The following is a 12178-nucleotide window of genomic DNA, read 5'->3' on the forward strand; positions in this document are numbered from 1 at the left end:
GGACACCCAGGGGCAACCAACAGAAGCAAAAACTGCTCCTGTCAGGATCAAAAAGATTAAAGAAGGTCATATGCTAAAGATCAAGTATAACACCATATTGTCAGGGACAGCTGGAACCCAAAGGTCAGAACTAAGTGGCAGTGGTGAAAACCTGGTCCTCTGTCTCCAAGGTTGTAATTACAGCCAGGGGACATGCTCAATGTCTCTACCTCCCCCTCTTCATTTCCAAAATATTTTAGTTTCACCAAAGCCCCCTCTGGGTTTGAATTGTTTTATTCTGGGATCCCAGCACATTGATATTTCATGTCACAGTCTTTGTAATTACTTTGAAGGGAAACTTAATTCATGCACATCTGATGCCCACAAAAGTGAAATTTCAGTCATTTTTCCATTTTTAGGAGGTGGGTGTGTTTTAAAACATTTATATTTGAGCCAAAAAAACTAAGTTGGACCTCAGGTCAGAACTCACTAACACTAAGATATTCTCATTCTAAAAACCCTCAATTGATAGTTTTGTGCATTTTTCCCCCAAATACATATGAAGGTGGTACAAATTCATAAGAATTTTTTTTTTAAACCCTAGATCTGGAGAACAGCAAATCAGGGCCTTCACTCCACTTCTAGAAAGGGGCCTACTAATAGGTAAATTTCTCAACTCTCTTTAGTCATCACAGAGAGGAAAGTCCTACAACAGTCCAAAAGGGGGAGAAAAAGAAGAAAAAAAACATTCACATGCTAACATAAAAATATATATATATATTCCCTAAAAAAAAAAAAATGAGCATTTAAACCGCTTGTCAGACGGTTTCCTGACAAAGCCACTAGAGTGTATTCATAGACATTTGCATAAATGCTGCCGGTGAGTTCCCCATAGCTGTTGGCGCTAATGGTACATAAAGTAATTTAGTCACTTCTCCCAGCATTCTGTGTCAGAATGATGAGCGCCGGCACTTTGCCTTGTTGCGTATTAGATCATTAGATAATAAAGTGTTAGCGCATGCAGGCTGACAGGGTCTCTGCACTCTGGCATCACGAGGGCACTGCATTTTGCCACAAGGGGAGGAAATAGAGAAATGATGCCACAATTGGTCTAAAATTCAAGTAAACAGAACCTGAGACCCGAGATGCACAACAATGACAATAACAACACTTCTTAAGCCTTTTAGAGGTCCCCGGCATAGTCTCTATGAATCTGCCCAGTGACTGGAAGAGGAGGCACACACCAGTAACCACACATTAGGTGGCCACAGTTCAGTCCTTTGATCCCAAGCCCATGCTTTTTCAAAAAATTGGAACCATGAGAGCAGTTACATTTGGAGGCCGCCTCTCTGCACAGCTGTGCATCTTCCATAAAGCTGTTGCTTAAAGGAACCTCACTAAATGCCCCATAAATAACCAGCCAAAGAAAATCTCAGTATTTATGAATGAAGAAAAAATGGGGGCGAAAAGCAATTACCGTGCGCCACGGTGTGCCAAGATTCACCCTCTTTGGACCATGCAAGATTCTGTGACATAAATTTGCCTTTGTTAACCCTCATATTTGAAATATGGGGACATTAATCTGAGCACTGGGGCTGTGAGTCCGTGGGTTGTACGGGGAAGAGTGTGCATGAATGTAAACCATGATCCCTATTTCTACCTATATGCAGAGAGACAGGCCACGAAAGGAACTTTCCTCCAACTGTCTGACAAGCAGGATATAAATAGAGATGTGCAGGGTTGCTCAAAATAATTCAGGCTACCTGTAAACGAGGTGGTAAAAAGACCAGAATGAGGGGGAAATGAATATGCCTACAGGTCTCCAGAGGTGAAGCTGCTGTGCAGACTCCGCACATTCTATGCAGAAGCTATGCAAGGTGGGGGTAAAGAGAGATTCCGATGGCAGTGTGATTCTTCAACAGGGCATTTTAAAATAGATTTTTTTCAATGGCAGGATTAAGTATTTCCCCCAAAACCAACATAAATTAGCATCTGGGTCTACTCCCACACATTAGTGATGAAAGAGTTCCAGACTCACCCTTTGCTGGGTACATATTTATGTGTCAGCCTGAAGTGTCTGAATGAGTGGGCGGTTGTGTGTGTTTGGTTGATTCATTCTGCAAAGCAGCAGATGTCTATGCTACTGTGTTGTTGTTACTAAGGATCTGAACATGTCTATGCTTTCATTCCACTGGAAAGAAGTAAGGCTTTGATGACGGTAGAAACCCCACAAAAGGACACAGGACAAATCTATGTCCCCAACAATGGCTAACCACTGATTTGTAGTGAAATGTCACCAATTTCTTGAATAATAATAACACGGGCATTTGCAGACTGGTGAACTGGAGCACAGGAATAGAATATTGTCTTTAAATTGTGGAATAATATGATATTCCAACTGAAATATTAATATGTAGTCTAGCAGAGAGAATTCTTGAGCTGGGAGGAAACTTGGAGATGTTTTGACTCAGGGTCACCTGTTAGCCTGTGACTTCATTCTTCCTAGGTACCTTCCCCTCCCCCTTCTTCCCTTCAGTGTTTGTTTGTTTATTTATTTATTTTTATAATCAAGTATCAACAATTAAAATCAGGAGGGTTTTAATTTTTGCCAAACTGGAACATCTGGCCTAAATGTGCTCTCATTCCCCTTAGCAACGCTGCCTGGGGCTGGGGGTAGCCGAGCATGCACTTGTTCATCTTCAAGGTCTCCACCCAGTTCACTTCCCTTATTAACATTACCTGGCCCCACCCAGGGCACAGATTTAGGTTTTTTTTTTTTTTTTTTTTTTTTAATTACTGTCCCTTGCGCCAGATGATCAACTTCATTTTACCAGGAAGGAAACCAAAGATCCCCAAAAGTGACTTGTACAAGGTCACACAGAGTGAAACTGAGAACTGAATTGAATTTGAGGTCCCTGGTACTTATCTTGAAACTTTGTCCTATATATCACACTGCAAAATAATGTTACTGACCACCACCCACTAGAGGCATCCTTTCTAGAAGATCCTTATTGTTTGCTTGCATTGGATTTCGTTGTTGTTGTTGTTGTTGTTGTTGTTGCTGTTGGAGGGATAGTCAGCACAGTATCATGAGCTCTCTCACTGGCTTCCCAAAAGCAGAAATGGGAGCTAAGTGTGGCCTGCACTTGGACCACCATTTGAAATTCTGCACTGGTGACTAGCAGACTTCAAGTCTACCCCCAGGCATTGCAACTCACTAGCCACAGTCAAAGATGACTTCAGTTCCTTCGTAATCAAGGCTTTCTAAAGTATGTCCACTGAGCATTTGTCTGCTTTTTTTCTTCTTCCTCTCACCTAAACACCTTTAGCAATACAATGCCTTAAGTGACTCCAAAGATATTAAAAAGGCAACATTACTGTAAAGTGAGGATCAGAATAATTTTAAGTACAGAAATGGAACTAGGAATGTAATCATGAGCAGGTGTTTCAAATGGCCTCCTGCAAAAAGTAATATCCATCCATCTCAGCACTAATGAAACCATAAAGAAGCAGCTTTTGAAAGATGATGGTTTACTTTTAAAAGACTGTAAAACTGGATGTGGTGAAGAATCCCTTCTAAGAGTGTTACATCTGGCTAATTAATAAAATGTACTGTTTTTGCATTCCCCAAGCACAGGGGGGAAAAACAGGCAAAAATGATGACAGTCGTGTGTTTATTAAATTGGGATGCTGGCAGGGAAGGGAGTTCTCTACCTTATGAATTATATCATGGACAGATTCGTGGCCCAGGGAAAAATCAGGCAATCAGGTGATAATTTGTGTGGTATGTTCTCCTGCTGACCTAGCAAACTTGAAAACGAAGTGAAGGAAATGGGTTAAGAGTTTAATTTGAGGAGATTAAATAAAGTGTAGGATAGTGCTTGGTATCCAGGAGTCTCAGTTGCTGATTTTTGGATGGATGGATGGAAGGATGGATGGAAGGATACATTACATATACATGCAACCCGGAAATACTTAGACATGAGCATCCAATCCAACCCACATTTCTTTTAGTGCATTTACTTTCCCTGAAATAAATTTTTATCTGGTTTCCTCCTGTCCTCTCATAGGCACCATTGATTTGTTGCAATTCTCAAGACAAGTGTGATCTCTCCCCACCAAGGTCAACCTTCAGGAAGCAGGCCCTATCAAAAAGTGTAGGGAGAGTTCCACACAGGGCAGAGGAGAGGCATTTGGTCTGAGTATCACACACAGAGTGCACCTCCAGCCTTTGGATCTGATCTCCCAATGAAATTCATCAGGTGGTCACAGAGAGGTACTGGCAGGTCTGTAAGGCCTTTGCTGGTGTTTTCTTTGTAGATTGGCCTGTCCTTATTTTATCGTCAAGCGGGAATTCAAAATAAAGCAGTATCCCAGCTCTCTCTCCTCTCAATCCAAGACAGAGAGTTATGCAACCCAAACAGAGTGGGCCTCAAGGTGCTTTCCTCTCTTTAAATACTCAGCAACCATACTTTGAAGAGTAAAAACCCCAGAGGATTAATATTGTCCAAAGGACTTTTGAAATTTGAAACAAAAATGTGGTGGAGTGGAAGAAAGAAACCAAATAAATTCACAGTTACAAGTAGCAATGCCAAGCAATGAAAATGATTCGCCTACCATGTTCCAGATAAGAGGGCGTACCTTCCGAGGGGTCAAGCCTCCGAGCCCTCCGCCCATGCTTGGAGTTGTTATGGACAAACATGTTATCAGAGACTGCCAGGACATGGCCATCCACGTTGACGGTTGTAGACACCACAACCTGGAGACAGGAGAGAAGAATGAATGAACATTTTAATATAAAAGCATGGTGGGTAATAAACTCAAGTTAAATAAATAACAGCTGGGAGCTGAAGAAAATTGCATAGCTATTTCACATAATAACTGGTGCTTATGCTGTACAAGTCTAACAAGAGGAGCTATTGATGAGTGGGTCTTTGGCATGGAACGCTTTTGATGCAGTTTTAAGTAAAATTGCACAGTTTATAGTTCCACGGCAGAAGGTGCACTGTTAACCATAATTTTAACAAGAGGATCTTTATTAGCATATTTTTTTTTTTTTACACAAGGGTGGTTGTGTTTCACCTAAATTACCCTTCAGTTTAGACACTGAAGCAGATATCACAGTTGATCATGCAAATAAAAGTCTTTTGAATCTTTAAAATATCTCCTCCCCACTGTGTCAGGGTTAAGAGGATAGAGGAATAAAAAGGAGAGGTTTCAGCGAGGGCTGGGATGTGCCTCTCTCTCTGGGGTGTCTTTTTCTGGTTTCTTGTACTTTTTCCTTTTTGTGTTCGTTTGGTGAATCAAACCAGAATCCTCCTCCCCACTATTACCATCATGCCCCTCTCAAAAAAAAAAAAAAAAAATCCCTGCTAATTAAGAGTCTTAAATCTATTTAAGAAAAAAAATTGTGGGACTGGCCCAAGACACAATTGAGTCACCCAGGCCATTTTATGACCTGACTCTGAGCCCCGTTTGCCAAAAGGAATCCAGGCAAAGGTGTGCCTCCGAGAACTTTGAGTAAAACAATGAGAAGAAATGACCTACACTTCTCCTTATATTAAATGGGGAAGAGGATTAAAACTGAAACCCACAGAGATATGTTTATTCATGCGACCTCTTACAACCAAATATAATAATTGTCTGTAATTGCAGATTCGGTTCCCACCTCATGCTTTGACACGAGAAACAGCAATCAGCCAGCTCCCGTTTAATCCACCTATTATGTTGACTAATTAACTTTGCCCGACAGTTTATTTCTTCCTCCATTATCAGCCTCTGTCAGCCACAAGCACCCTGCAGCATAGGGGAGACCTCAGGCCCTTTGATTGATCACCAATAGATTGACATGCAGATTAATTTAATTAGAATCACCTCACTTGAGAAATGAAAGACAAAGGCAAGAGGGCTAATAGATCTGCTCTCGTAATGAGGCGAGCCTCCGCAGCAGCAGCGGAGGCTGAGGATTTCTGATTTATTTTGCTCAATTCCCCAGTTGCTTGGAAAGACTCTTGCTTTAATTGTTCTTGGTTTTGAGAGGCATTAGCCTCTGAAGAGGTGAACCGCTTTACAAGGGTTGGCACATACTGAGGCCTCGGTTCTCCCAGTTGGCCAAAGGGAACACTGACTTCTAGAGTCCCATGAAACAGTGGTTCACATCACGGGATGAGCCCAGGAAGCATGTGTGGCCGAGGCGCAGGGTCTTTGAGTTGTTGGCCCTGCTTGGATCGGCATGCCCTGCAACTTTGCCATACTTAAAAATTCTACTGTCACTCTGTTTCATCTAGATGCATCCTGGCAAAAGAAGGTTTTCCCTTCCCTAGGCCTTCAAGATGGCAACCAACTGCAAAACTGGATAACGCATAACTGGAGACAGCACCAGGAAGTTGGTTGTATTTTCCAAATCTGTTTTATTAAAATGCATAGTGAGCAATTGAGAATCCATCTGGGAACGGGGCATTCTCCTTACACATTGTGAAACCCCAAATTCCATCTGGAACAGGTCATCCCTGGGAAAGGATGGGAGGGGGATGCTACAGTTAGCAAAGTGGTTTTCTTCTCATGGTTGACCAGTCAGGTCTGTTGGTCCCGAAGTTGTTGTGCACCCCTCGCCAATTATAGAATAACTTGAAAAGAGGAGGGGAAGAAGAGAAGAAAACCACCCGTTCTTTCACTTTCAAAAACTATTATGTGCGGTGGCAGAGGGAATATTATTTAGGGTAAAGGAAACACTTTTTAGCTCAAGAGGAGACTTCATAGGACAACGGCAATTATATAACAGAGCTGGGTCTTTCAAAGAAATTTTGATTTACTACAAGACCACAATTGAGTGGTCACTGGAGTCGTTAGCTAAAGACACTATAAAAAGAATCCCAAATGGTGTCTGTTTCCAGAGTCAGGAAATAGAAAGTGGTTATTCTAGATGTCTGTCTTCAGAAAAAAAGAAAGCAATGACAATTCACGGTGCACCTGTAAGGCACAGTGCCACAAACATAACCTTAAAATATGCAGTGTCTTTTAAAGGCACTGTCATCTAATTCCTAACACTGAATAAAAACGTCAAAAATGGTTGGGGGGGGGGAAACTATATCATATATGGTTTCCCTCTCCTTGGCAAGAGAAGGACCACTAGAGCCACGTGAGTGACAGAATCATTTCATTGCAAGGCCAGTCATGCCATTCATTTCTTAAGATAAATGACTAATATGTCCCTCAAAAGCTTGTAGCACAACTTTCCAACCCCCAAATACTTTCTCCCATTCCAATTTGGAAACGATAGATTTAAATGAAACATACGCTGAAAGCGGATCACAGAGCAATTTGTAAGTTAATAAAACAATCTGTGAGATGCAAAAGGGTTTCTTAAAATAGGCCCATGTTAGGAGAGAAAAGGATCTTTACAGTTCCACACATGATTAATGATGTGCTGACACATTCAGCAGGTGGGGGGACAGGCAGGCCTGCCAAGGCTCCAACCTCCCCAAATTTTGTCACCAAAGCACAGTTTGAATTTGGGACAGATAAACATAGAAAACGATTTTACCTCTGAATTCAGCCAGCCTATCCCTCTTTATCCTCTCTTTTATTCCTCTATCCAGAGAAGGAACAGGAGTGAACAGGTATGTTCACTATTTCAACACCTGTTATAGGTGGACCTTCACTTTCTAGAACCACACTGTCCAATGCGGTACGCAAACATGCACCTGTTCAAACTAAGTAGAATTTAAAACTCCATTCTCAAGTCTCAACAGCCACATTCCAAATGCTCTGGTCACAGCCATAGGTGGCGGCTGGCGAATGGAACTGGACGGGGCAAACTTGGAACATGTCCATCACTGAAGAAGGTGCTGCCGCCTAGCACACTGTAGAATGGTTCAGAAGCCGTTTGTGCCAACTTATGGGTGGGAATAAATTATGCCTGGAGTTACATCTCCTGAAAAATACTAGGCAGGTACACAGGTGTAGAGTCGTATATATATATATATATATATATATATATATATATATTTTTTTTTTTTAAGGATTGTGTTTTTACCGGAGCCTTTGCTTTAAACGTAGTCACTCAAATGTGCTGATTATTACTAGCATGTGCCACAGGTACTCTGATCTGAGTCCCATCCTCCAGGTGAGGGCATTTGGTGTACAGAGAGGAGAAGGACAAGCCTGCAGTGACCTGAGGACTATCGAGACCTCAATGTGTTGGTCCCTTTCCTGGCTCACACCAGTGCTTCAAAACCTGCTGTTACCTTCTTTCCTGGATCTGCATATGCCTAAAGATTATTCTTCTTATTATCTACCCTATCTATTTAGAATATGAAAGAATTAAACAAACAAACAAAAAAGTCATGATTCTCAGCTCTCTAGTGCTCTTAGTGGATAACTTTGGCCAGTTTAACTTCATCTTTCTAAGTCCCTGTGTCCCTGACTCTCAAGTGGGAAGAATAATGGTCCCTAACTCGTAAGGTCGCCCGGAGGCTAGGTTCATCAAAGTGGCTAGCAGGGTTTCTGGTTCCTACAGAGTGGTCCGGGAATCGTTGTCACTTTGTGGGTGACAGCAAACAAAATGTTCAAAAGGACGTGTTGGGCTGAGAAACCTGAAGCAGTGCCTCTTGATTTCCATGAAGAGAACCCTGTGTGAACTGTTATTTTAAATAAAAGGGTACTGAGTGCCTCTCCTACGTCCACTGCTCAATGGAATGGCCCCAATGTTAAAGACCTTTGTCCTCACAATAAAGTATCTCACAAGTCAGGCCTTTGGTGGGTTGCAGATCTCACCAGTTTATGTACTTTTGCTTTCTAGAATCTGTCTGCGCCTTAGTCTGTTACATTCCAGGCTTGAAACAAAATGAAAACTGACTGCAACAGAAACAGTCTGTACCCGAGACAGCCTACCATTTGGGTCTAGCTTTCCTAGTCCCTCACATCAGCATGGGGTTCTGGGGAGCCCTGTTGCTGGTTGGTTCTTTCCCTTCAGTGAGGCAGGGGAACTTGCGAATTCAAACTAATGGTCTAAGGTTCATGAAGCATAACCTCTGTCGCATGAACAGATTTTCAGAAGGACAAAGCAGCTAAATTCGACCATGAAAAGGAACACAGAGTAACTCAGTAACAAAAGCAGCAGGCATGTGGGAGAAGGGGTTATCCAAAAAGGATCCAGAAGACTTGAAATCTGTATCTTTGAGTATTTCTCTAACAAATATGGAATCATAGGAAAGATTACACCGTAAAAATATGTTTCAATGTTAAAGTTTAGAATATTTTGGCAGTAAGTGTCTCCCTCAGAAAACTAACAACTCCAACAAGTTTTGAATAACTATAAAAGGAAAATCACAAATCTCGGTCTGCAATGCTATACACGGTAACTCAGTAAAAGGCAATCAGTGGTAAAGCTGGTGGTGTTCCCTTCTTTTATTGATAAGCACAAATTAAATTTACTAGACAAGGCCAAATGATTTTCCCGTGTAACTGTGCCAATATGCAGTTCTGTTTCCTTTCTTACCTCTAATTTCATCTTGCTTTATTTCTGCATTAATCCAGGGACTCTGATAATAAAGTTTTGAAAATAGTAACTTGAAGTACATGAGGGAAAAAGGCTTTAAGGGCCATCCCATAGAACAGTACTCAGCCATGAAAAGGAACACACTATTGATCCACCTGTTTTATTCTCCAGAGAATTATGCAAAGTTAAAAAGAACAGTTCCAAGAGGTTCCCTACTGCATGCTACTGGCTAAACTGTCCCTCTTAACCCCTGTTCATATGTTGAATCTGTAATCCCCAGTGTCTCAGAAGAAAAAATTTGGACACAGAGAGAAGGTGAGTGTGGGTAGGCTACAAGGAAAAGAGGAGGGAACATTGTGGTGTTAGAAATACTCAATATATTGATTCTAGTGGTGAATTTAAAAACCTATACAATTTTACAGAAATATATATATATATATACACCCACACAAATGAGTACAACTCAAGGGTAAGGGAAATTTGAATAAAATGGATGGATTTTATCAGGGTTCATATCCTGGTTGTAGTAGTGTACCAAGATTTTGCAAAAATTAGATTACTATTGAAGGAGACTGGTTAAGATATACATGGGAATCTCTCCATTACTTCTTATGATTGCATGCGAATCTACAATTACATCAATAAAAAATTCAACTAAATATAAGGCATCAGCAACCCAGATGTCCTTCAAAGGGTGAATGGATAAACAAACTGGCAATCCACACAATGGAATATCATTTAGTGATAAAAAGAAATGAGCTGTCAAGCCACAAAAAGGCATAGAGGAATCTTAAATGCATATTATTAACTGGAAAAAAAATAGAAAGTCAATCTGAAGGGACTGTATACTGTGTGATTCTGACTGAATGACATTCTGCATAAAGCAGAACCGTGGAGGCAGAAAAGAGACCCGTGGTTGCCCGTATGAACAGTTGGAGAACACAAGATTTTGAGGGCAGTGAAACTATTTTGTATAAGAGGGTAATGATGATTGTATAACATAACTGTCTAAACCTGCGGACCCCACAACAGAGTAAAGTCTAATAGAAACTACGGAGTTGGTTAACAGACATGTGTCCATATTGGCATATTAGTGGTAACCAATGTATCACACCAAGGCAAGGTATTAATTATAGGGGAAGTTGAGGAGGAGGCTTTATGGATCCACATGAGAATTCTCATATACTTCCCACTTATTTTTATGTAAACTTAATATATATATTTCCCCAAAACACTTATTAACTGAGTATGGTGACATGTACCTATAATCCAAGCTTCTTGGGAGGCTGAGGCAGGATTATCATAAGTTAGAGGCCAGATTTAGCTACTAAACAAGACCCATCTCAAAAGGAAAAAAAAAAAAGACTCATCTTCTACCCTCAACCACCCACAATCTACACCCTGCTTGTCTACTGAACCACTTTCTTATGGACCATCAAATGGCAGAGACACAAGAGACTCAAGAATCCAACTAATCTAGTGGCTCCCAAATAAGAGTTCTCGAACGTACAGAGGGGGACAACGTGGCAGGCAGGGGAATCCCAAACGCATCCAAAATAAGGTTGCGCACTAAAGCATCCAGTAACTTTGCTTCTCGGGGGCCCTATCAACTCCATATGGGAACTCAGGCTATAGCATCCATATGAGAAGCTCTGCCCTGGCAGCTGTACAGGGCTTTGAATGATTTTAAAGTAGAGAGTGTGATTCTTACTCCATAAAGGCAATTAGATTGAAAAAATATGTCATCACATGAGGTTCCTAGGGAAAAAAAAAATGATAAAAGGAGTCCTCAGTAGTTCTAACATTACAAATTTGTGCAACACCTCCTTTTACAGCTTGGAAAACGAAGGCCTGAGAGGTTTTAAAACATCCTCAACCCCATAGGACAAATTAGGAGCAGAGACAGTGCCAACAGGGAAAGCTCCAATTCCTGGTCCAGTTCTCACCCACACCAGCCCCCGGCCTCTCCGCGCACAGGCCTGGCTTAAGCGAGGCTGCCATCTGGATCCTCCTGGTATCTCTCAGTACAAACCTACGGTGTCCAAGTGGCTGACTACAGTTTAAGTATTATTTACATAAAAATGGTCTGCAGCAGTTAGGTCTTCATTAACTTTGTCCTTTAAAATATCCTTGAATGATGTGGAATGAGATATTCTCTGAAACGTGCCTGATTGCTAGTTTCTGTCTGGTTGAAAGACCCCAAATAACTCATTAAAAATTATGGAGGACGCGTGAACCTACAGGATGTAGCAGAGTGGAACTGTCAGAGTAGGCAGTGGCGAACTGAATGAAATCCGCATTTAAGACTCAAGGCGAAACCCTCTCTTTTCTTAGAAGGAAGACAAGAGGTTCTTGTGTTAAAATATTTAGTCAATTGGAAGCTAGACGTCACTTCCGTCTCCAGAATGTGACACATGCTAAATATGAAAATCCCATCCATTATGTAAACCTCACTCCTCCCACAGTGGACCGGGATCATTTGATGACTTTCGATGGTGTCATTGGTGTATTTGACTGATGTCCTCTGTTTGTGTGTCCTTGTTGGTCATTTCAAGTAGAAGTGAGCTAAACACAGAATCGCCACGTTTCCATGCACAGTGTCACACACCTGTCATCCCAGCAGCTAAGGAGTCTGAGGCAGGAGGATTACAAGTCCAAAGCCAGCCTCAGCAACTTAGCAAGGTCCTAAGCAAATCAGCA

The 12178-nt window shown here is 41.5% G+C and overlaps 1 protein-coding gene across 15 annotated transcripts in view; it reads right to left on the reverse strand.

Annotated features, from left to right (window-relative positions):
- The window catches only part of Ebf1 (EBF transcription factor 1), a 400988-nt gene that overhangs the window by 142764 nt on the left and 246046 nt on the right, over positions 1-12178 (reverse strand). For 8 of the 15 annotated variants that reach the window (XM_078051738.1, XM_078051741.1, XM_078051764.1 and 5 more), the window contains exon 8: positions 4597-4738. In XM_078051738.1, the coding sequence (XP_077907864.1) occupies positions 4597-4738 (142 nt within the window). The remainder of the gene's footprint in view (positions 1-4596; positions 4739-12178) is intronic. The other 7 variants (XM_078051753.1, XM_078051755.1, XM_078051777.1 and 4 more) reach the window with 1 other exon arrangement.

This window comes from Ictidomys tridecemlineatus, chromosome 1, assembly GCF_052094955.1.
Source record: "Ictidomys tridecemlineatus isolate mIctTri1 chromosome 1, mIctTri1.hap1, whole genome shotgun sequence".
NCBI classification, from domain to species: Eukaryota; Metazoa; Chordata; class Mammalia; order Rodentia; family Sciuridae; genus Ictidomys; species Ictidomys tridecemlineatus.